Source organism: Watersipora subatra, chromosome 2, assembly GCF_963576615.1.
Source record: "Watersipora subatra chromosome 2, tzWatSuba1.1, whole genome shotgun sequence".
In the NCBI taxonomy this organism is placed as follows: domain Eukaryota; kingdom Metazoa; phylum Bryozoa; class Gymnolaemata; order Cheilostomatida; family Watersiporidae; genus Watersipora; species Watersipora subatra.
The window spans coordinates 8,093,414-8,119,286 of NC_088709.1; the positions used below are offsets into that span (position 1 = coordinate 8,093,414).

Sequence of the window (25,873 nt, forward strand, 5' to 3'; positions counted from 1 at the left end):
TATATTACTATTATGACCAGTTTAAAATAGCATTATTCACTTTTAAGGATGTTCAACCCAATCTATAGTTCTTGTTGGAGTTCAGTGTATAAATTATTACAAAGCATTCTAAAACCATCAAATCTGCTGAACTTTTCGAAAAATATAGTATCAAACATTTTTCTTATATATGTAAGTACCTAGCATAATCTTGTTTTTATTGAGCTCGTTAAATGTGTTAATATATAGTAAGGTTTGAAAACATCTGTGTGTCCTGCTGAAGCCAAAGTGTAAAACATCTAAACTGACTAGTTGATCCTTGCTGAGCAGTTGTGTTCCTCCTCCCTGTTTCCATATCAACAATCGAGTGAGGGTAGTTTAGCTAGTGACGGAATTTTCCCACTGAACAAGTGCAAAATCTCTGAGCAGTTCAACAAATATAGCTCTATTGCTCCTTTAATCTGGTGAAAAGCATCGCTCTATTAACACATGAGTAATTTACCTTGTGGTATAATAAAGTCTACTAGTGGTATAGCAAAATTCAGGATAGTGTGACTATATATTGCTCTATTGACTAAAATTAGGGCATAGAACACGCTAATTTCTCTCTCTTCGCTAATTTCTCGCTCGTCTCTCTTTAACACTGCTTGAATGAAAAGCCAGACCCTTCCTCATTGCCTCAAGCTCGCTAAGGCCCATCCTGTCTCCATTTGACATTAGACACGCGAATGAGTGATCTCATTAATCACCGTGAATGCCTGCCTCTCATTCGCCGGCTGCGCTTCCTCAGACACTGAGGGTAGGAGCTCATCTCTTTACTTCTGCTCTCGCAAACTCGTCTAGGCAACAGAGCTTGATAAAGTTTCGGAGATTTCAGAGACCGATAGAAAACGTTAATCGCGGTGTTTGATGTGAATATACTCTGAGATGATGTTTCAAAGATAACACACGTGGATAAACTGCTTGGGCATACAACTCGAGAGAATACAGCCATGAATTTAGGATACTTGCTGATTGTGCTGACTTTAACTCAACTCACCCGTGCAGAGCGAAGGTAACAAAGGCAGCGTATATAGTAATCTTGCTAACTTTTAGCTATAACATTTTAATAGCATTGATAAATCATCAACAAAAATGATGTTTTTCATCACATGCCATAAACAGAAATGAGAAAACAGAAGTCAGGAATTATTGAATGAGTTGAACAAGAGTGTTTTAAAAGTTGGTAATCTGACATCATTGTGGAGGAGTCAGGATAGTGAAGTGAAGATTGTAGTAACCGATGTTTGTCATGTGTGGAAGGTTAAACTTGTGTGATGACTAATAAAATCTTACTTTTTTCGTAGTTATCTCTCTTGTAAAACCTCTCAACATATTTTGACTCACACTTACGAATATCAACTTATGAACAGCTTCTATGTTATTTCCTTTGAAATAAATAATATATGTGTGAGTTTGTTGTCAGTATGTTGGTTCAAACTATTCAAAACTCTTTCATGTCAAACTTTGCAAAGTTTAAAATTTATGTTTTTAGGAAAATTATAATGGTATGGATGACTGGGTTTGAAAGTATGCAATTTTTTTTTGCAGAAAATCCTTTGATATATAAGCATAACACTTTTGGCTGCTTGCTATATCTTATGTCTTTATGAACCCTGTTTATTCTGAATACCAAGTATTGGTCTAGCGGTAAAATTGCAATGCTTGTAGAGACCCGAAAGTTGTATAACAAGGTTTAATCTTGCAGAGTTAATATTATTAGAAGAGTTTGTTTGTCAAGGTGCTTTAACTACCGTTGTAAGACACGTTATGTTAGTATGCCAATTTGTTAGAAATGTATATATAACTGATGAAATATTTTTACTAATTTTAGCCAAAAATAATTTTAACTCTAATACAATAATGTTTGCAATAAACGAAGTTTTTAATTTGTTGCTGCCTAGTTTAATATGAGCTGTAACTTGAGCAGCAGCCAGATGAGTAGAAAACAGCAGCGTTTGAATGAGATATTATCAAACTATCCAGTTTCAGCGTAAGCCAAAACAAAAAAATGACCACCAAAACTTCTTCTTATAAACATAGCATCTGGCCCTAAATTCTGACAACAACATCGCAAGATTCTTAATCTTCACTCCATAAGCAATTGCAACTCAGCATACATGTATACCAACATATTTGCAATTTGGCGGTTGATAACTGTTTGTCTGCTTTAGCCTCAGGCTCACTACAATAGACACTAGCAAAATGGATATGGTGAAGCCCAGCCGCATCGTATCTATGGTAAACAAGCTAGACAATCCCAAGGTAAGACAAAATAAACTCTCCCAACCCTAATTAATGTTTTAGTAGCATTAAACTTGATTTATAAACATCATATTGACATCTGGGTTTGTATCTTCTCTTTGAAGGCTAAGCGCCGTCTGTTCAGAGTTATACAGAGTGATTAAGTGTGGTAAGAGTGGTGATTCCAATACATCTAGTTAGCAGGGTGACCGCAGTTGACTCACTTTGGCTAGCTGCTAATGAAAGCGGAGTTAATAACTATCTCTTTACTAAAGAAACTTACAGGTCTATGAACTGTGCCTATGGTTGACTTGCTTGTTCTAAAATATTCTCACACCAGTGAAGAATGAGATTATTCCTAAAAAGTACATCATCTTTGGTTGTTTTGTGGCTTTTTATGAGATAAATTATTTGTATGGTGCAAGGGAGGGTTGTGGTTAGAGTAAAAGAGATAGACTATTTTAAAGCAGAAAGACTAACATTGCGAGACACTGACAGTCGTATTGTAATTTGTGGAGAGCACTTGCTGGAATGTACATTCTTGGATGGCAGAGTATATGAGTTTCTGGCAGTGTCACCAACTTCTTTGCTTTAGCCAATATGTGCCTTCCCTCTTTTTGTGTTGAAACCTCTCTGAAACCTATTAGCACTCTCATAGAAGCGTGTTCACCCACTGACGGAAGTAGAATAGGAAGACTGATATTTTATGTAAAACAGAGTAGCTAGAATTCATCAAGCGCTTAGAGCCTTAGACCAAAAAATTTGTTCGCCTCCCTAGTCTGTACTTGTTCTGGGCAAATTATTGGGTTAGAGGTGCCTTACATAGCACAGACATGTCAGGGAGAACACTTCTGAAATAAACCCAAGACTTTATTGACGTTGCAATGGATTTGAACTCTTCAGGTTCATCTGCTGACTGACTCAAGTTTTCTACTCAGCCTATTGAGGGATGTCTAGAAATTCTAGTAGCCTTTAAACTAGTGGAGGATTGGGTGTGGACTCTAGTAGCCTTATAACTAGTGGAGGATTGGGTGTGGACTCCAGTAGCCTTAAAACTAGTGGAGGGTTGGGTGTGGACTCAAGTAGCCTTAAAACTAGTTGAATATTGGGTGTGGACTCTGGTAGCTTTAAAATTAGTGGAGGGTTGGGTGTAGACTCTGATATCCTTAAAGCTAGTTGAATATTGGATGTGGACTCCAGCAGCCTTAAATATTGTTGAGGAGCAAATGTGACCACATCACTTGAACACTGGGTTCTCTTTATCTCTAAATAACAAACAGCATACACTATTGTTACCATGGTAGTGTTTGATGACCTTCACTAGGCAACAGCGTGTCATTGCTGTTATGGTTATCATTGCTCAGAACACCAATTTTCAATCAATTGTCTTGGCGACCCCTTATGGTAAGCAGCGGCTACGCATAATCATTAATGTTCAGGTCTGGAACTGCGCTTTCAGATTGAATCACGGTACATCATCCAGAATTTATACTTAGGAAGAGAAGTAAAGCTCTTTTTAGATAAGCCTTGGCTCCTCACAATCTCTCACCCTCAATTATTATATAGTAGGGAAAGATAGAAAATACTGCCTTTTATGACAGTTCTCAATCTTTGTTGAAGTTGTTGTTGCACTCGCACGCTTATGCTGCACTCAATGTTGGGAATATCAGTTAATAATGAACTTATGCAAAATTTCAGTAGATTTTACCAGAAAGTATGAGTATTTTTCTATCATTTGCGATTGTTTGTTCATGTTTGAGCTGGTCTGACCGCCAGGATGTTTCAAGATTAAAATTGACATAACTTGGTTCAGTTGTTAAAACGCTCAAATCAATACGAAGTGCGATTATGATGTCCATAGTAACAAAGAGACCAACAGAACAGAGACGTGTAATGCTGTGACTTGAACACAATACCTGATATCAACTATAGCAACTAGTGATGTCACTTCACACATATTTTTCTTCTGAACATTTGAATCGCGATCAAGTTTTGTTGATTTTAATCTTGAAACATCCTGGCAGTCAGATCACCTCAAACATCAAAAACAATCGCAAATGATAGAAAAATACCGATATTTGTGATAAAATCTGCTAAATTATTGTGTGAGTTCATCTTTTACTCCGTTAACCTTTTAGAATGTATATACTGTTAGTTACAAGATGTATGATATGTGGTCTGTCGCGCATCGGTGGAAAAACGAGTAATGAAAGAGTCGGGCTTTGCCTGAATTTCTACAAAGAATGGTCAAAAAATTTAGTTGTTTAAACAATTCATTTGTGGCTATGAATGAGTCATTACACCAAAAGCAGAAATTTTTGCTGTATTATGTGAGATCTGCCACATTGCATTCCAAATGCGAGTTTGGTAGCCTGGAAGGGATCATAAAACTGGGAAGTGATATAAGAGGAATAGTAGAGGTTCTTGGGCTTATGAAAGGATATGCTGAATGCACTGATAGCTTGTAAGCTGTCAACATCCTGTGTAGATAAATAGCTTTGAGCCGCCTGCTCTAATTGATATGCGATAGAGCAACTGGGCTGACCTTTGCTAATAAAACGGGTGAAGATTCAACCGCTCTCGGCTGTCTTTTCAATTATCTGTAATTGTGTCCAAGCCGTAATAGACCTTTAACAGAGAGATAATAAATTGCATGCTAGAAAATAAAGGGCATACGATTTGCTTAGACCTGGAATTATCTCCCTTAGAACTTGCTCATTAACGTTTCAACGAACAATGGTGTAGAAAACACCTGTCCGGGCCTGTCTACCTGGCAATCGATTTTAAACAAAAGATAATCCCTGCTCTGACAATCCTGTGATCAACTTAAGCACTGCACTTTGCTAATATTGTGCCTGCAGGTTGTAAGAAGTATTTTTGTGATCTATCTTGTCCTACCTGCAGCCAAACTGCCTTCATATTAGCAAGTTAGCGCTTATGATTCAGCTGGAACACTGTGGTGTCTCTATCAGCACCAGATCCATGAATGGTCATCTAGATACGTATGAAGAATAGCGGACCTTCTATTAGAACCCTGTATACAGTGTCAGAAAGGGTAGGACAAATAGTGATAACTGTAGCAGGTGCTAATCTCCAACATCTGGTTACAAGCTCTCTTGCATAGAGGTGGAACGAGACACGAGACGTCTCGAGTATCGACCTGTCTCGTCTCGTATCGGTCTCGTCTCGACTTAACTATTGCCAAACTCGAGACAGGAAATAGAACTAGAGCGCCTGCGCACGGTTGTTAAAACATGGTTTCTTGCGGTAGCAACAACTCCATATATTGTAATGGATTGCGGGCAACTGCCTTTAAAGTTATACCCGGTCCGTTACTACCTGTTGCTACTGATTATGTTGGCCACTGAGTCTAATCATGTAGTCCGGACAACGGCCCTGTTATTTTTTAGTTCGGTTCTGTGTCCTTAAAACAGATACCGGGTCGTATCTAATTACTCTTCGGATAATCCAATTTAATAAATTAGACTTTTGCGGGTAAAATGTCTGTATTTTATCGTATCGTGTCTAAACACCAACTGCCCTTCATAAAATTCGGGCCTCTTTTACGTATATACTACCAATCGCGGGTAAAACTTGCCCGGACACAGAGAAACGAACGAAAGGCCGTGTCGACCATAGTCCGTGTTCGGTTAACAATGACGTTTTGTTAGCTCAATATAAGAATATACATGTGCATGTATACAGTAATTAATATAATTTCATGAGTACAATTTAAATATAATTCACATACTACAGCTAATACACAAACAAAACTTAACATTAATGAAACGATAAGAATGAAAGTGTTATCGTGTGTTCTTTTAGTTGCGGTATTTCTTTGTAGAGCGACGGCTATCGGTTTCATTACACATTACATTAAAAAGTAAGAACTATTCAATAGATGGTAAAAATATACATGTACAAAGCAATATGTTTATAATAATTATGATCAATCAAGCTCAAAATTCTTAGAATATATAACTTCGGTATTTTAGAGCTGTTTGTGTCACTTTTGTTTACAAAAACTACATGCATTTCACTATTAAAATGTTGTATTTAAATCGTTTACACCAGGTGAAAATTCAATTTAAAAAGAGTTTTATTAATTTTATATATACCAAGTAGCTAGTACTTGTGTAGTGAAATCATCACCAAATGCTCATTATTTTACTGTCTCGTGTCTCGAGTCTCGAATTTTTACAAGACAGTGTCTCGAGTCTCGTCTCGAGCTTAAAAAACCTGTCTCGTTCCACCTCTACTCTTGCAGCCTCTTCTGTTATTTCTATTAACTTTCTTGACTCTTTTCTTACTTGCCCGCCCCTCTCCTTACTTGCCCGCCCCTCTCCTTACTTGCCCGCCCCTCTCCTTACTTGTCCGCCCATTTTCTTACTTGCCCCGCCCCTTTTTTTACTCGCCTTCTCTAAAATTGTTGTGCTGCTAAACGCTGAACACTGAATACTTTTTACATCTGCTTTTTTCAGTTCCATTTTGTAGTCTTCAATTTTTCGGCTTCTATTCCAATGGTATTCAGTTTTCTATCTGATTCTGCCTTCAGTACTCACCTTCTGTTAGCTCTCAACTATATCAGTTTCTTTGCTATCACTGCTGGAACTCCAAGCAATTAATAAGAACCATCTAAGCCGTGATACTTTGAAATTAGCACCTGCATCCTTATTAAGAGCATTACTAAAACCTAATATAAAGAGCCTCTTAATAACACTGGGAAGGTCAACTAAAGGTCACAGATAGGATGAGTTTTGCATGGTTGTTTGCTATTTATTGTGACTTGGTGGATGTATCAAGGAGAAGAAAAATAGGAAAATAAATGAGTTATGCTCATGGATGACAAGAATGTCAGGAAATCAGTCAGATCAATCGGAGCTTAGGGCACCTGCTGACAGGTGGCATGTGAGAGATATGTCATTTATGATACGATACCAATTCTTTGCTTTATTTAAAAATAACAAAATGCTAGCGCTAATCTAATTCTCACACTAATGCAATTTATTTAGAGGAAGATATATAGGTCAGCATTTCAGTTAAAGAGGTCACTTGATCAATCGATAAAAACAATATAATAGATATTGATATCTATGTGCAGGCCAGTCATAGATATCAGTCAGTTGAAGCAGTCATGGCAAGAGAATCAATTAGGTAGATTGAACATATCTGCCATTACCTGTAGGATTTCTTTTTGCTAGTGCTCATTTGATAAAGATTAGAATAGCCCAGAAGCACCCGCTTTGCTTGTCACTGTGAAATATTTTCCTAATGTTCCTTGAGACCAAGCTTTCTTTAGCACTTTACTGGGTCCTGATGTGGAGGAACCAATCCGCCGTTGAAGATTTGAAGGCTGAGTATGAGTCATTAGCTATGATTGATTATAGGCCATTTATAGGTCATGCAGCTGGAATTTCATTCTTTCTCAATATAGTCTAAATTTATAAATAGGTGGGTGTATCTATTAATGTATAGCAGGAGGTTAGTAACAGAGATTTTCCTAGCTTTTTAAATTGGATGCTAATATTAGAGACCCACCATAAACCAGAGGCTCTCACTGAATGCTCTGGTAGTTCATATCACTAAAACAATCTAAGAAGCATTTGAGATTCATGACAACAGCCAGAATCTCTCAATTTTATGACATGGTTTTCTTCGAGAATCATTGAATATTCTGTGGACATTAGTTTCCCAAAGAATTTTAACAACTAGCCATTTCTAGATCTGGAGTTGTCTATACTTCTAGATAAGATACATTGAGTGTGTTTATGTTTATGCCTCTAGTGGCCAGGGGAGCGTTGAATAATGACTCCTAATTAAATGCCAACTAGCTGTGGTCCACAAATATGTAGATGTATAACCTAGCATTCTTGGGACTGACTTATTATTTTCATACCATATGAGGCTCCTTCAAGCTGGACAATTTAGAGTAGAATATATAGAATGCATAATTGTTATGGTATCATTAATTTTGTGTTTTGAAGAATTTTTAACATTTGAAAAAGATTGTCATAAGAAACATCTATAAGGTTTAAGATGATTTGAGATTTGACATAAGCAGTGCTTATGTTCAAAACTAGCTAACTAATAAAGGTTGCTTTAGTACAGGTAGATAACTGCTTTAAACTAGGCTAGCCATATATATTTAACAACATTAGTAGTAATAGATAAATTACAACTTGATAATATTTGGTTGTTTGACAAATATGCTCAGAAGAAATTGAATAAAAGCTAATTTTGTATGAAACCAACTCAATCATGTGATGTTAGGTATAACTCTGTCAATCCCAGTGCAAGTAGGCTATATCCTATCTTACACTAGAATATACTACAGGTTTGAGGTCTGACAGGTTGACAGCTGCCAACAGGGTAACATGGATGACACGTGTTTGACAATTGTTATATTGGCGATGTTCCAGCGGGAGGGCTACGCATTCATGCGCCTTATTTAAACTGTCTTGCAGGCTGAAGCCTCTTGGAGGAAGGAAACTACCTCTGTCATGATAATCACAGAAGACGAGCTGCTCCGACATGAAATAGTGGAGAGAGTTGTTAATGATTTAAAGGTGGCTGAGGATAACATCCGAGTCGAAGTGTAAGACAACCTCTAACTATTTAAGCGCACTTGACTTACTGAGTTAAGTAACGCCTCAGGATTATGTCTTTGGATTATCCTAGTAGATAAATTAACAGAGATGACAGCGAATCAGCTCTGACATCTAACACACTATACTGCACTTGTTATGCTGATTAATGACCTCAGCTTAGCCGGCCTTTCACTATTAGCCTACTTCTTTACATGGCTACACAGTCTAACACACAGGCTAGCACACGCTGGCACAGGCTGGCACACAAGCTAGCACATGCTGACACAGGCTGGCACTCAGGCTAGCACAGGCTGGCACACAGGCTAGCACACAGACTGGCACACCCACTAGCACACAGGCTAACATACAGACTAGTACACATGCTAACATACAGACTAGCACATGCTAGTCCACAAGCTAGTACACTGGCTAGCACTTAAGTTGGGACATAGATCATTACGAAAACTACTACCAAAACTAGCACACTGGCTAGCGCACAGGCTAGCACACAGACTGGCACACAGGTCAACACACTTATTATACCAATTATGTCTCTCATTAATTTTGGTTGAACAGCAATTGTTGACAATCTAAAAACTAAAGGCTAAAAACCACAATTAGTCAGAATTTCAATTTCAACTAATGTTATAAGTTGGTAGCCTGAGACTCATGCAGTCTCATGGTATTTTAAGCTCTGCACTTCTATCAGGCTGTAGGAGTATTGGTACTCAGACTACCTGCTAATATTTTGACTTTGCACACTTAACAGATATTACTTCAGATGATTTTTATAGCTCTTTCTTAACAAGTTTTTATGACTGATTACTTTGGCAGGTTAGCAGGCGAATCTCCAACCTATACAAGAGTGACCCTGTAGAGCCAAGGCTACACTAAACAATGATGCGTTATTAAAATATTATTGCATAGGCAGGTGTATTGTTTTATTGTTTTAGATTGCCTTTAAACAAAAATGTTGTTTAGCCTGAATATAAATATTTCAGAGCCATAAAAATGCCCCTGAACAAGTATCCACAACCAACTGATGTCATCAAAAGAATTCATCAAACTATTTGGTGTTTGCTTGACTGAGCAACGCTTACCCTGGATACAACATCGAAGCTTTCTAACAAAATATTTGCTTCCCTTCCTTATTCATTCTGTTCTGCTTGTGCTACACGTAGCAGTACAACTGTAGCGGTACAACTGTAGCGGTACACCTGTAGCGGTAGACCTGTAGCGGTACACCTGTAGCGGTAGACCTGTAGCGGTACAACTGTAGCGGTACAACTGTAGCGGTACACATGCAGCGGTACAACTGTAGCGGTACAACTCTAGCGGTACACCTGTAGCGGTACACCTGTAGCGGTACATCTGTAGCGGTACACCTGTAGCGGTACAACTGTAGCGGTACAAATGTAGCGGTACACATGTAGCGGTACACCTGTAGCGGTACAACTGTAGCGGTACAACTGTAGTGGTACACCTGTAGGGGTACAACTGTAGTGGTACACATATAGCGCTACAGGTGTACTGCTATATGTGTGTCGCTACAACTGTAGCGGTACACATGTAGCGGTACAACTGTAGCGGTACACATGTAGCGGTACAACTGTAGCGGTACAAATGAGATGTTTAGGTTCTAATCATGTACCTCTAACAATTTTAAAAGAAATACGCTAGTCTTTGTCCTGTCTGGAAGACACAGCCATACACGATACTTGCGTTGAACAGATTCTATTGATAGTAGAAAATGGCATACGTGGCAACGCACTAAAAGCCCTGACCATAGATCTTTACAAATGTTTTAATGCTTTGATGCTACGATGACCGAGTGCGTGCTTTATAACACTTTAATGCTTTGATGCTACGATGACCAAGTGCGTGCTTTATAACACTTTTGATGTTTCCTAAAACATTTTATGGTAGTCATTAGCAGGTCATTGAGAAAGTAATTGCCGTGTCAGTTGCTCATCTTTACGGATGGGATGTAGAAGATAACTCCAAGTGTACGGACACATGTAGGGCTATGAGATGCATAGCATGTACCAGGATAAACTTTTTATATTCTGTCACATGTACCTCATAGGGAATGCAAAATCACCCTTAGTGAATGACCCGCGTCATATTTGGATGTGGAAACCATTTGGCACAGCTTCAATGCTTTCTAGCAAAAACTGTTAGCCTTAATATTGTTTAACGTTGTAGACTACCAGAAGTGAAAGTGAAGAATTCCTTCCGACTGCAGAAACGCTCAGAGAAAATGTTTGACTTGAACTTTTTCAACACACTCGAAAGCGTAAGTTTCCGACGCAGCATTAGCTTTTGTTCGCAGTACTTTATGAAGATATCAATTATCTGTTTTAAAACTTTCAAGATTAGTGTAACAATTCTTTCGAAACTTTACATATCACGTGTTGAATTGTGTCACATATGGATTAAGTTGATTGATGCTATAGATTGCGATTGCTATTGCGATTATAATAAAACTGCCTGTGGAAGAATTGTGCAAAAACTTTTTTCCCCTCTTTGGATCACTTTTGGCTCACTCATCATTGATGCAATTCTTGTTTCTATGAATAACCACTTCCATCTGTTTTTGAGCTGGAATACTAGACACAATATTTGACCTATTCCATGGCACCAAGTTGCTAGAGAGCTTCTGAGTCGTTTAAAAAGGATGATCTGGGTTATGATTATAGAGGGTACGAACATTCAGGCATAAGCTGGGAATCATGCCAAATGCTCGGTCATGCTGATAGTTTTATGAGATGAAAGACGCAAACAGGTGACAGGACAGAAAGAGCCTCGCTTTAGGATCAGTCACCACTAATCTGCCAATCTTAAAGGTTGACTTGCAACAAATTGCAACATTACAGTTATTTGATACCAAAAGATTTACCATGTCTTACTCTGCTGTGTTGAAGGTGCAAAATATGTGGGAATGTGATTACAAGCTCTTAAAAGCTAAAAAACGAACAGTTAATCGCAGCCACACGAGACCGCCGTAGTTTGGATTCTCTTTCCAAAACGGCTCAAATGTGACGTAGTTGTGGTAGATGGTTTCTGTTTACACTTTCATGCAACCTCATTTGTTGAAATATTTTCACAAATATACTTCCCGCATTCAATAAAACCATGTCTATTGTCCTTACATGTCTATTTCATCATTATTGCAATGCTGTCACTTTGAGCACTGATATCTCCAAACCTACCGTGAAAATTTAATTTTTTAACCTTAGCTTGAACGATTGCATATCATCTTCTGATATACATGACGAGCCTGTTGGTCACCTGTGATAGTCCAAAAATTCTGCAGAAAGTATTCGGGTGGTTTGGCAAGAAATATGGGTCACATGATCAGATTACGATTAGACCAAGGTGAAACATTACTGTAAAGAAGCGAGCATCTATATTTGATATGAGCTTTTCGGTGAAACCCGAAGTGTTTGTCATAAACTAGTGCTACAAGACGTTTTATATTGAGCCTTTTATTGGCCTTTCATTTCACGTCATAACATTACGTTTCAAAACAATAACCAAAATGTTTAAGAACGTCATCAAAATAAAAAGATTCCACACTACGACGTTTTTGTGATGGCTGCGATTAACTGTTCTTTTTTGAGCTTTTAAGGGCTTGTAATCATGTTTCGACATATTTTGCAAATACGAACCAGTGGAGTTGGACATGGTGAACCTTTTGATACCAAATAACTATAATGTGAGTTTTATTGCAGGTCAACCTTTAAGAACACAGTCGCAACACTAAGTTTCACTCTGATAAGCTTTCATATAATCTACCAATCTTAAGAACACCGTCGCAGCCCTAAGCTCCACTCTGATAAGCCTTCATATAATGTACTAATCTTAAGAACACCGTCGCAGCCCTAAGTTTCACACTGATAAGCCTTCATATACTGTACCAATCTTAAGAACACCGTCGCAGCCCTAAGTTTCACTCCGATAAGCCTTCATATACTGTACCAATCTTAAGAACACCATCACAGCCCTAAGTTTCACTCTGATAAGCCTTCATATACTGTACTAATCTTAAGAACACCGTCGCAGCCCTAAGTTTCACTCTGATAAGCCTTCATATAATGTACCAATCTTTTTCAGATAAATGACTATTTAGAAGAACTCGCTCACTCCAACCCAGATCTGGTGTTCACCAAAACAATAGGCTACAGCTATGAGAATCGTCCTATCAAAGTATTGATTGTAAGTAACTGCCTATTCAAATATGTCAACGCGATGCAAATTCATCGTTTGCCATTATGATGATGAACTCATCTCTCCCATCTGTTAATATATTCTAGATAAGCTTGAACGATGGCGTGATAAAACCTAAAATATTTTTCGACGGAGGTCAGCATGCCAGAGAATGGATTTCTCCAGCAGTACTGCTCTCCATGGCACAAAAGGTTGGTAGATTTTTATATTTAGCTAACTCGGTAATCTTCTTCCTACAAAGAAAAATGTCTTGTTGCTTGACGTGGCCCCGTCTGGCGGAAGTAAGAAGCACTCATACTGTTAATATACAGGATGTCTGCGGTTCCTCCTGAAGAAAAAGGCAATAGTTATGCCTAATTTATAGATTATTGATTGACTGATTGGTATGCGATGTTACACTAAGCTCAAAGAAAGAGTTTAAAAGAAATAGTTTCTTTCCGCTACAAAGAAGGTATTAAACCAATTTAAAATAGAATACTTATGAAGTGAAACTTCGCACTTATAAGTCTATGTTAGAAAACGAGTTACTATTATTTGTAGCTCTATGTTAGTAATAGAATTATCATCATTTGGAGGCCTATATTAGAAATAGTATTACCATTATTTGTACATTTTTATTAGCAATAAGGTTACTATATTGAGAAGTCTATGCTAGCAATAGAACAAGCGATGAATGAGGGAGTCACAAATTTACGAACGGGACAATGCTGAGGAGAGTGATAGTAACAGTAACAATTTAAGGACAGTGCTGAGGAGAGGGACAGTGGACAGTGGACATGGGACAGTGGACATGGAACAGTGGACAGTAGACAGTGGACAGTGACAACTTAAGGACAGTGCTGGGGAAAGGGACAGTGACAGTAGGCAGGGGACAGTGGACAGGGGACAGTGGACAGGGGACAGTGACAACTTAAAGACAGTGCTGAGGAGTGGACACCTTTATTATTCATTTTGCATAGTTCTTCTTTGAACTAATAGACTTGTAACCCAGCTAGTATAGTCGACCTTTTCTCTCGCTCAACGACAGCTGTATTTTAGTTAATAAAAGGATACAGAGAAGACGACCATAAATTAAAGAAGTTGGTGGAGCGGTATGAGTTCCACATTCTTCCAGTCCTTAATCCTGACGGCTATGTCTTCACCTATAAAGACGATGGGGTAAGAACTGTTTTATCACTCTGTGTAAGAGGTGATCTCTCCTGGTCTTGTTAAAACACTTAGGCTACTTGCGGCTGATATAAGCTAGAGGGATAATTGTACATTAGTTGTCACACTTGACTTAGTGACTTACATCGTGGCAAATGTGAGTTTACTGAGTCATTTCTATGCAACAAAAAATAATTGTCTGGTTTTCAACAAAAACATGTTTGCTCTTTATGCCATAAGCTCTGCTTTAGTAGCCAATGAATGAGCAGTACATAGACTGAGAACCCTTAACAACCTTAAAACTAAGGAGCTCACCAACTTGGCTTCCATCCGATTCAATGGCCCATAAGCTAAACTCACTGAAGCCCATAGATAAAATCAGTTCAGCTCACAATAATCTGTGAATGACTAGAATGAAACGCATAGAATATGTACATTTACTTGATACCAAGCCTTGGCTCCTGAAGCTTGTACAGATCTATGAACATTGAGGTGCTAGTAATATTGTTTTCAAAGTATTACAATAGCTTACAAAGCTAATGAACTCTAACTATTTTCCAGCAGTTTTTGATCAATTACAACAAGTCAAACGGGGCGTACATAAACATAAGAAGATGGGAGCGTCCCATGAGCCCCCCATCTTCTTATCTTCTTATGTTTTCATTAAACATAAAGCTGCTGGACAAGAGCCAGATACTCCACTAGCACATTAGATATAATATTAACGTTGTAGAAAGTTTGATAGCTATATTTAGCTTTTTTTAAATTAAAATAACTTACATAGTCATCATGTCAATATACACGTAATTATTAGATGCGATTGCAGTCTTGAATAGAGTTAATATTAATAAAACCAACTTTCAACACCATAGCACTCTCTCAGCAGCTGTATTAAAATTTCTGTAGTACTGATTTTAGTTTAGTAACATGCATATTAATGTTTAGATTTACGTAGAGAAATTGCTGTGTGACACAAGGTGCGTTCATTAATTTTATTATTGTGAAACATTAAAATGATAGGTAATTAATTGCTTTACCTGAAAGTGTACTAAGTAACAGATTGTTGAATCAAATACCATGAAATATTCTTTCAAAACTTGGAACAATCCTATCCAAGCCAGCACATTACTGTTGTACCTACACACTATACAACTACTAATACTGTTGTACCTACACACTATACAACTACTAGAACAGCTGTACCATTGTACCTACACACTATACAACTACTAGCAGAGTACTGTTGTACTTACAGACAACCAAATCATATGACATACAAAATTCTGAGAGTCAAAATGGCAGTTTCTAAAAGTTCCTTATTTTCATATGTAGGGGCACACACACTCGACCCACACTTCACTCGCAATTTGCTCACTCTCCACCTATATATTCCATCCCTTTCTTCCACTCTTAAATAAAACACATATTATATTGCCTGTGAGTTCACAATAGACTACAGTAAAAATAAACATGTTCAGAACAGTTCACACAATCCTTATCATGCATGATGCACCGTTTCCATGAAGAGGATGATGCCAGAGGTCATAGCGGCGCGCTGCTGGCAAATGAGAACGACTGAAGTCTAGAAAATGGTTAGAATGGAATAACATGCACGGAATTTTCTTGCGCATCATTCGCAAGTATGGAAAATTTGATAAAAGTTTGCGAAAAACAAAACTCGCTTGACTTGTGGATTTTTGCCGTTTTTATTGTGCAGATCGAATCGGCTCAAATTGGCTTGTCATGAACACAGAGTAATGCTTGTCGCCGTAAAATCGCCACAGAGTGACTGCTTGTCACCATTTCTGCGGCTGCTGCCTCCAGCTATGCATGCTACCAGAGCTAAATGGACTCAACAAAAACGCACACTAAAAGGTGAACACAGCACACTTCTCAAGCATGATTTAAATTTGTGCCAGAATTCTCTTGAGGAATAAAAAATGTTTTACCTGGTGACAAGCCAATTGATTTACATCGGTATGCAAAAATTGATAATAATTGGCTTGCCATATATCATGTCTACCGTCTCATCAAACATGTTGCATCATACATGGTTCTCGAATCATGATACATTAATACAACTATTACGGGTAATATTGTTACCAAAGCTAGTATATTTACTAAATTTCCATACAGAGATAGCGTAACGATACCCCCCCCCCTTCCCCCCCCATATGGGGCTGCAATGTCATCATGGAAACAGCTGGTCGCTCTCATTTTGTTGTGATTCAGTGTCGCATTTTGGAAGTAAAAAAACTCATGCAATATGCCATCTTTGTGCCAACAGCGTTGCACTTGTGCGAGCGCATAGATCTAAGGCTACAGCTAATACTCTACTATAGCATCCTATTGGAAATACGATAACATGGAAACATCTGTTTGTCAGCTCAGGGTAGCTTTGGCTCTATTGCTATTGCTATATGTACAATTAGTAATTGAATTCATAGACATCTCTCACTTAAAGTGGGATGAAAGTCAGTGCTGGCAGCAATTGGAAAACATAAAATAGGTTATGACTGCTGATTTAAGGCTGGTTCACGCTATATCGCCATATCTCGGCGTCGATGTCACAAATTTTCGGTGATCGTCGATGATAACGAGGTTCACGCTATCACATACCCATCCATTTGCATCAGGAAATATTCCGTGACATAGTGTTCCCATTTCTCTTTTTAGATTTTTGCGAAGAAATCTCTTTGTTTTTGCCTGCTGGACTTAAATACTAGTCTCGCAGCAACTATAATAAACGAATATGAATAAATCACGCTATCAGCGGCTGCGAACTACTACCACTGAAATGGTTCACATTTGAAAGGTGGTCGTCGATGCTCGGTAAAATATTGGAGAAGTTTGACAGCTGCTAACTTTTCCGACGTGTCCATAATGCTTTGTCGATACCATCGGTTCACGGTTCACATAATTAACGATGAATGCCAAAAGGAAAACGCTAAAAACGACGATATAGCGTGAACTAGCCTTTAGGAATGAACTAAACAAACAAATGTTGTCATGAAGGTTTATTTTCTCTTGAAATCCTCATGAGGAATTATGAAATTTTCTTACCAGTTAGAGTTTTTAACGAAATTTGCTTTTTCCATAGCAGCAAGATTGTAAGAGGCAGAATGTTGATGAGACAATAGGACTACATGAATCATATAGTCACTTTCATCACATCCTTGTTTTTGGAAATTAACATTTAAATTATTACAAGGTTGCATAAGATGACTGCAGGCTTTAACAGTCAGGGGCATCAACTACAAAAGGTACAAGCTCATCATTCTCTGTGACATGCGTCACACGCATTTCCGCTGGGTCGGCGGTTCACTGTCACCCGACCTATCAATATATCACCCTTTGACATAAATGTCTTTGAGGAAGGGAACCATACTGAGAGTAGGTTTTGACGCAGAGCTGACCAACCCGATTATCATAGTAATTAGGTAGAGATTAACACGACCGCACTAAACCCTGTTCCAACTCTCAGCAATTGGAGGAGTAAACAAAGAATATGAGTGGCATTATTGAGCACATGTATTCTGTAGGTGTATGATACATGAGTTTATCCTATACATTAGTTCATTCTAACATATTATGGCATACCTTTAAAAATAGTAAACCGATATAGTCATTTCTTTACAGAAAAGTTGAAAAACAGTCGCATACTTTTAAGCTAAATCATAAAAAGCAGATCTCAAGGGATAAAGCTATTCTATCATTGCTGTCATAGCCTATCATTCACATTAAGTGCCTCGTTTCCGTGTGCATTACAAGCAAAAGTAATACTATATTATACCAGAAAGACTGAAAGAGCGAAAGAGAAGTGGAGGGGGAGAAAGTGAAAGTAAGAGAGAGAGAGAGAGAGTGAGGTAGAAGTGAAGTCTAAAAGTGAAATTAAGGCTAAGAATGGGTTACCTATGCCCATAGAGTGAGCATGAAAGACACACGTATGGGTTTGCACCTGAATTGATGTCACAAACTTGTCACTATTATTAAAGAATGACAATAGGTATAGTGAAGGTTAGGTTAACGTCAGGTAAGCAATAACTGAGTCTGGTTGGCCCTATCGACAGCAACACACACCAATCATAGACAAGAGCATATGTAGCAAGTGTAGAATATAGCCCATAAGGCGTGTCATGCTTCAGCCTCTAAGGTTTAGACAGTGGTAAGACATGTATTGAGGGCTGTTAAACATGTTTGCGTTAAGCGACCTTGAGAAATTCACCCTTTAGTTCTAGCCATGGTTATGTTTTATGTCACATGATGTTATCACGTGAAATTCAAGGCCAATAAAAGGCTCAATATAAAATATTTCGCAGCACTAATTTATGACAAACTCTTCCGGTTCTATTGGCAAGCCCCTATCAAATATAGATGAGCGCTACTTTACGGTGTCGTTTTTTTAACGAATTTTTACGGTAAGTTATAAGATATCAATGTTAAAAGTGACAGTATTGCAATAATGATAAAACAGATGCGTAAGAACAATAGACATGGTTTTATTGAATGCGTGAAGTATATTTGTGAAAATATTTCGACGAATGAGGTTGCATGAAAGTGTAAACAGAAACCATCGTGTTCAGCTACGTCCCACTTGAACTGTTTTCGAGAGGGATTTAAGTCTACAACGTTTTTGTGATGGCTGCAATTAACTGTTCGTTTTTGAGCTTTTAAGAGCTTGTAATCACATTTCCACATATTTTGCACCTACAACGCAGCGGAGTAAGACATGGCGGATCTTTTGATATCAAATAACTGTAATGGGAATTTTGTTGCAAGTCAACCTTTAATGCATAAGTTGATATAAGCAACCATGTTTCACCGGGAATGTACTTGCAATCAGCTTGTACCGTATATATTAGTCCTAGGTTTACTAAAGTTGAAGGTTGAATTCACCTTTTAGTTCTTCCTAGCCATGGTTATGTTTTAGCTGCTCATGGCAACTCACTCAGTTCTTAGTACTCATACTTGCTCAAGCTTAACAGAGCATTCTTATCGCTCGATGTTTATGTATTTGACTAGTTTGACAAATCACAAGATTATACAAACATTTACAGAGAAGAATTTTCCAGAAATTTTAACTTGCTTCCAACTTAACAGAAGTTCTCTTTGGAGAACCAGTCATATAAAACTTTAACCTATTAATAACTGACTAAAAACAATTAGTTGGAGCCTAAATCCGAATGACGTCGCAACAACTTGCATGCTGGTTTAGTTCCTAGCATTCACCTAAACAGGATATTATAAAAAAGAGACAAATAAAGCTTATGACGGTATACTTAAGTAAAATTCCTATTTGCTTTTGCTAAGGCTTGTTAGTTATTTAATCCATTTCTGAAATGTAGCGCAAGTTCATAAAAACGATTAGACTTATTTTGGCGGTAAATGTTGACACGTACCACTTACTCACTTACCACTTACTCACTGAACTTGTTCTCAAACTAGGGTGAATGTATTTTTACTAAATCAAAAAATAATTTCTGAGAACAGATTGCCAACATATCATCAATTAAGCTGTACATTATTACAAACCACAAACCTAAAATTGAGAGTTGCATCCCTTTCAGCTAGAATGAGCAGAAAACTCATTATTTTATACTTCATCATGGTTGAGTTTATGTAACCACTTATCTGACCAAATATTCTAATGCTCTTTTAGTTCAAGGGTTCAGTAAACAGGTCATCCATTAACAAGTTACACAACAGACAATTAGACAATAATCTTCTTCATTCTATCATCAAAAAAGGAGTGGACAACTCGTTATGGCTTTGTGTTAGTGAGTTCAGTAACAAGGTTGGCAGATTTCCTAAATCTTTAGACGTGCAGACACTATTTGCTTTTAGATTCGCTTGTGGAGAAAAAACAGAAGAAACACAACAAATTCGTACTGCGCAGGAGTTGATCTTAACAGAAACTGGGACTTTCATTGGTCAGGTATGTCTGGCCTATGTGTACATAAGTACATATATAGTACATGAGTACATAAGTGTGGTCTATGTACATTTAGTTATTTTTGCATAGAAGCAACTAACCAAAGAATAAATGCAGATTTACTCTAGAAAATTTAAAAATGAAGCGTTTCATAAAATCATTTGATAAAATCATAAACCAAGTATGCAGGTGATACGCATGACACAATTAATTGCCTTGTAATAGTCAATAGAATTTAATACGGATCGGCCAATGCTTACAGAGACATTTTAGTAAATTATCTTTTTTCTTTAAAACTGATTATAAGTGAGCTAAAACATTTCTTGGCAAAAACAGGCATGCGATAAAAATAATCAAAATGTGAAACTACTTATATAGACTAGTAGCTGTTAGCCAGTTGCATGGAGACATTGCTTTAACTCAAAACAGACGATTCGCTGCTTATTATCACAAGAGCTTTCCATGTGTATGACACGGTAGCAGTGAGTAAACATTCACGTTTAGTTTGTAATATTTATATTAAATATTTTTAAATACTATCAATACTTTATGAAAATACACCTACAATTAGAGTATGGAAGTAGAGGCATATGAACAGTTGTGACTAGCTTGTTATAGGATGACAGGTGCTTTATAACCTTTATAGGATGACAGGTGCTCTATAGCCTTTATAAGATGACAGGTGATAGCCTTTATAGGATGACAGGTGCTTTATAGCCTTTATACAATGACAGGTGCTCTATAGCCTTTATAGGATGACAGGTGCTTTATAACCTTTATAGGATGACAGGTGCTCTATAGCCTTTATAAAATGACAAGCGCTCTAAAGCCTTTATAGGATGACAGGTGCTCCATAGCCTTTATAGGATGACAGGTGCTTTATAACCTTTATAGGATGACAGGTGCTTTATATCCTTTATAGAATGACAGGTGCTTTATAACCTTTATAGGATGACAGGTGCTCTATAGCCTTTATAGGATGACAGGTGCTCTATATCCTTTATAGGATGACAGGTGCTCTATAGCCTTTATAAGATGACAAGCGCTCTAAAGCCTTTATAGGATGACAGGTGCTCCATAGCCTTTATAGGATGACAGGTGCTTTATAACCTTTATAGGATGGCAGGTGCTTTATATCCTTTATAGAATGACAGGTGCTCTATAGCCTTTATAGGATGACAGGTGCTTTATAACCTTTATAGGATGACAGGTGCTCTATAGCCTTTATAAGATGACAAGCGCTCTAAAGCCTTTATAGGATGACAGGTGCTCTATACCCTTTATAGGATGACAAGTGCTCTATAGCCTTTATAAGATGACAGGTGCTTTATAATCTTTATAGAATGACAGGTGCTCTATAGCCTTTATAGGATGACAGGTGCTTTATATCCTTTATAGAATGACAGGTGCTCTATAGCTTTTATAGGATGACAGGCGCTTTATAACCTTTATAGGATGACAGGTGCTCTATAGCCTTTATAGGATGACAGGTGCTCTATATCCTTTATAGGATGACAGGTGCTCTATAGCCTTTATAAGATGACAAGCGCTCTAAACCCTTTATAGGATGACAGGTGCTCTATAGCCTTTATAGGATGACAAGTGCTCTATAGCCTTTATAAGATGACAGGTGCTTTATAATCTTTATAGAATGACAGGTGCTCTATAGCCTTTATAGGATGGCAGGTGCTTTATATCCTTTATAGAATGACAGGTGCTCTATAGCTTTTATAGGATGACAGGCGCTTTATAACCTTTATAGGATGACAGGTGCTCTATAGCCTTTATAGGATGACAGGTGCTCTATATCCTTTATAGAATGGCAGGTGCTCTATAGCCTTTATAGGATGACAGGTGCTTTATATCCTTTATAGAATGACAGGTGCTCTATAGCCTTTATAGGATGACAGGCGCTTTATAACCTTTATAGGATGACAGGTGCTCTATAGCCTTTATAGGATGACAGGTGCTCTATATCCTTTATAGAATGGCAGGTGCTCTATAGCCTTTATAGGATGACAGGTGCTTTATATCCTTTATAGAATGACAGGTGCTCTATAGCCTTTATAGGATGACAGGTGCTTTATAGCCTTTATAGGATGACGAGTGTTCTATAGCCTTTATAGGATGACAGGTGCTCTATAGCCTTTATAGAATGACAAGTGCTCTATAGCCTTTATAAGATGGCAGGTGCTTTATAGCCTTCATAGGATGACAAGTGCTCTATTAGCCTTTATAGGATGACAGGCGCTCTATAGCAGTGAATTCAAGAAGCTACACCACTCTTCCAACAAGAGTTGTGTAAACGCTAAAATACCAATACCTCTTAGAGACACCTTTATCTTACACAGGTGCATTACTAGTAATTTGTGTATGTAAATTAAATATATTTAGAAAAGTAGATTGCTTTTCGATTTCTCTTTCCCAAGTGTGCACAATCTCACTTAATTGAGGAATAATGGGAGTTGCAACTGTATCTTATTATAGGACGAGGTGGCAGCACCGACAGGTGCTCTATAGTCTATCAAGGAGAAGCTCCTTTCTCAGAAGGAGAGACTTTGTCAGCGGCTAACTATATCCTAGAGAGAAAAGGAGAGTGGCATTCCTATTTCTCCTTCCACAGGTTTGCTAAATCTCATCACACTTTTGTTAACAACTCTTAACATTAAATTATTTCACTCATGTAAAATAATTTAATGCTAAAAGGTGATTCTCAATTATTGAGAGTCACATCCCACTTCAGTGAAGATGAGAGAAGATCTTTGATATAGGAAAATCAAGTGTTGACTGTTAATGCAGTCATGTTAACCGTCATGTTAACACAGTCATGTTAACATCAAAGAGTAAAGGAAAGCGTTTCAACAGTACAGTAATCTTTCGCTCAAGTATCGTGGCCTCAGTTCTTCATGGCGCTAAAATTTCCATTAAAAACTAAAATCTGTGAAATACATAAATTTCTCTCATACTCTGGTCCAGTGAGATCCCCCGCAGGCATCATAGTGCTAACAGCCTTTGCAGGTCTCTGTTTTCTTTTCTGTTCAGGTTTATGAAGTGTAAAAGTGTCAATTGTTTGTGAAATCCTTCATCATGCCCCTTAAATGCCCTTGACCCTCTAATTGTCTACTGAACCTAATAAAGGAGGACCATCCTTATAGATAGCGAATAAGTGACTTTACTAGTTATGAGTTTTTTAGTTTCTATTTTTCGAATTTTTACTTGTCACGGATGTCTCTTTCGATTAACTGCGACAAGTGAAGGACCACTGTAATTATTTATGGTATTTTATATAATAATATATATATATATAATCATCCTGATGCAAGAATTAGACTAGAAAGTAACGTTACAGCTCGTTTTAAATTTGTGTTTTTTAATATATATTTCAGCTGAACATTACTTCTACAAATGCTGGAGTGTACAAGTTTTACTAAATAATAAAATGCATTCATAAAATGCAAAATAAAAAGCTGAGTTAAACATAAAATATCATTTCTAATTACGATGATTAAAGCTTAACAACCTCGTCGCCAACAACCGACTAGCAACCTTATTCAAGAAACCCTATAACAGACATCAACACATAAAAACAATCTTTTCAATAGAAAACAAATCCTATTTTGACAATAGGGTTGTCTTTGAGTTAACCCTCAAGTTTTGGCTTAAAACCATAAAATTAGGGCTCATGAAATGTATTTTTAATTGTTTTGCAATATTCTCAAACTTACATATGTTCAAATGTCCCAAATTACTAATTTATTTGTTTTGAGTGAAAACGTGTTTTGCTACTCTTTGGTTGAAGAGTTATATGCCCTTGCATCGTTAGAGCAGACACGTTTTACAAAATCAAACGTTATTACTTTACCATAGCATGTTCTTACCTCATTCACTTGAAGACCTACTGAGTTTGTCTGCTAAATAGGTTGTGTCCCACAGCTTTGAGTAGGTTTTGCATGCAGCTTGCTAAATTGACGAGTATTATCAAGCGTGTTTATGTCAAGGTCATACGGTAAATTAGTTTAGGTCAGTAACTGTTCACTGGAGTCATAAATACAAGTAGCAAGTGATACAAATACTTATACATTAACAAAGCTCTAATGGTAAACACCCAAAGATTTGTTGAATCCGTACAAAGGCTGATCTCCATTTACAGCTTTGGACAAATGATCCTCTTCCCCTACAGCCACACACAGCTACTGGGACCTGACTATGTTAAGCACATGACTGCTGGCCGAAAGCTATCGGAAAGTGTCAAATCAGTAAATGGTCGGAACTACGCTGTTGGACCAGTTGGCATGCTCTTATGTAAGTCGTTAGCTTGTTGTCTTTTAATAGCAGCGACGGCTGGTTTTGTTGTAAGTTTGAAACATCAAATTGCTGACTTTCCATAAGGCAGCAGCATGTCATAAAGATGCTCAGGCACTGTTGTGTAGACAACTCAGTGAATATTTACATCTAAAATTAGTATATACATCTCAGTGTCTGTGGGTCCAGTATGGTGATAAAGTTTGAGTAATAAAAAATCTGTGTCACAGAAAATTTGATCACTGAACCTTCATTTCTGGAGGCGTTAAGCTTACCCATTAGTCTGCAGCATTCATCTGAACATACTGATCAATAATGGTGAAGATATTCATTACATCAATAAAAATACCCATAGCGATGTTTCACCACATGTAATAATTACCAAGTGGACTCACTAGGTGAATGCCTGGCATTGCAAAGTAATACCAACAGTTTATAAACAGTTGCGGGTAATGTTGTGTAAAGGGAATGTAGAAGATAAGGTAAGGTAATGCTTATAAGCTGTTTCTGTTACCCGTGCAATGCAGGGCATTCATCTAGTAAAATATATAAGTACAAGTAGCTAGTTATAGATAGTATAGTTATAGGAATTAGTAGTAAATGTTATTAGTAGATATGTAAAGTAAATCTTGCTAAATCATGCCTCATATCTACCGAAACAAGTATTAAGATATCCAGGAGACTGCAAATTGTTTGACTATAGGGTGAGTCAGAGTTTTTGGCTTGTCTGCTGTAGATGAAGCCTCAGGCAGTTCAGAATCTTGGGCCTACTCAGTTGGGGTGCCCTATACGTACACAGTCGAACTACCCGACCGCAAGACATTTGTCGTGCCGCCAGAGATAATAGAGCCGACTGCCAAGGAATGGGTTGAAGGACTTGCGGCTTACATAGAGTTCATAGAAATGTCTGATGCGGAGCTTTACGGGGAGCTCGTAGCTAATATAACAATCTTAAATCCGACCACGACATCAGAACCCCGTATACAGGCAGCATTTGATGATAGTCATGCTGCCTCTCTTATACCCTCCCTTCATTTGCTCATTTCTTATTTCATTGCAGTTATTTTGTTTTCTTGACGTTTTATGATATATATTTTATTGCATTTTAGAAGCTCTCATATCTGCTTGCAAACTCAGTTTCGCAAGACCTTTTCTTTATTCAGATTGAAATTTATCTGTTTTGTTATTTCAGCATGTAATGCTTATGATTAGTGAGTATCAATGAAGGGCCATAGTCTGACACAATTGACGTGTGTTTAAATCAATTTTTGATGACATTGTATAGGAAAATTCATTTTCAAACAAGACAAAACAGCTGCTTATCATTTTTTCAGGAAATTGATCTTTCGTCGCGGTTTATCACAAAGATTAGCCCAAGAGGTAATCCAGGTTATAGCCATATTTTCAGTGCTCG

General features: G+C 37.6%; 1 protein-coding gene across 1 annotated transcript; it reads left to right on the forward strand.

The window, feature by feature from the left end:
- Positions 1 to 783: 783 nt before the first annotated feature.
- LOC137386783 (carboxypeptidase B-like) lies at positions 784 to 25,827 on the forward strand. Its single transcript, XM_068072927.1, has 11 exons — positions 784 to 1,033; positions 2,193 to 2,283; positions 8,727 to 8,857; positions 11,055 to 11,145; positions 12,966 to 13,067; positions 13,166 to 13,270; positions 14,118 to 14,237; positions 20,070 to 20,160; positions 22,645 to 22,780; positions 24,308 to 24,459; positions 25,196 to 25,827. Exons 1-11 carry the CDS (start codon positions 972 to 974, stop codon positions 25,534 to 25,536), a joined length of 1,422 nt encoding a protein of 473 aa, XP_067929028.1. The 5' UTR covers positions 784 to 971; the 3' UTR covers positions 25,537 to 25,827.
- The last annotated feature ends 46 nt before the right edge of the window (positions 25,828 to 25,873 follow it).

Coding starts and splice junctions, on each gene's coding strand:
- LOC137386783 (XM_068072927.1), top strand. CDS start 972: ATGAATTTAGGATACTTGCTGATTGTGCTGACTTTAACTCAACTCACC. Junction 1,034..2,192: donor CTCACCCGTGCAGAGCGAAG/GTAACAAAGGCA, acceptor TGTCTGCTTTAG/CCTCAGGCTCACTACAATAG. Junction 22,781..24,307: donor TCCTATTTCTCCTTCCACAG/GTTTGCTAAATC, acceptor CTCCATTTACAG/CTTTGGACAAATGATCCTCT.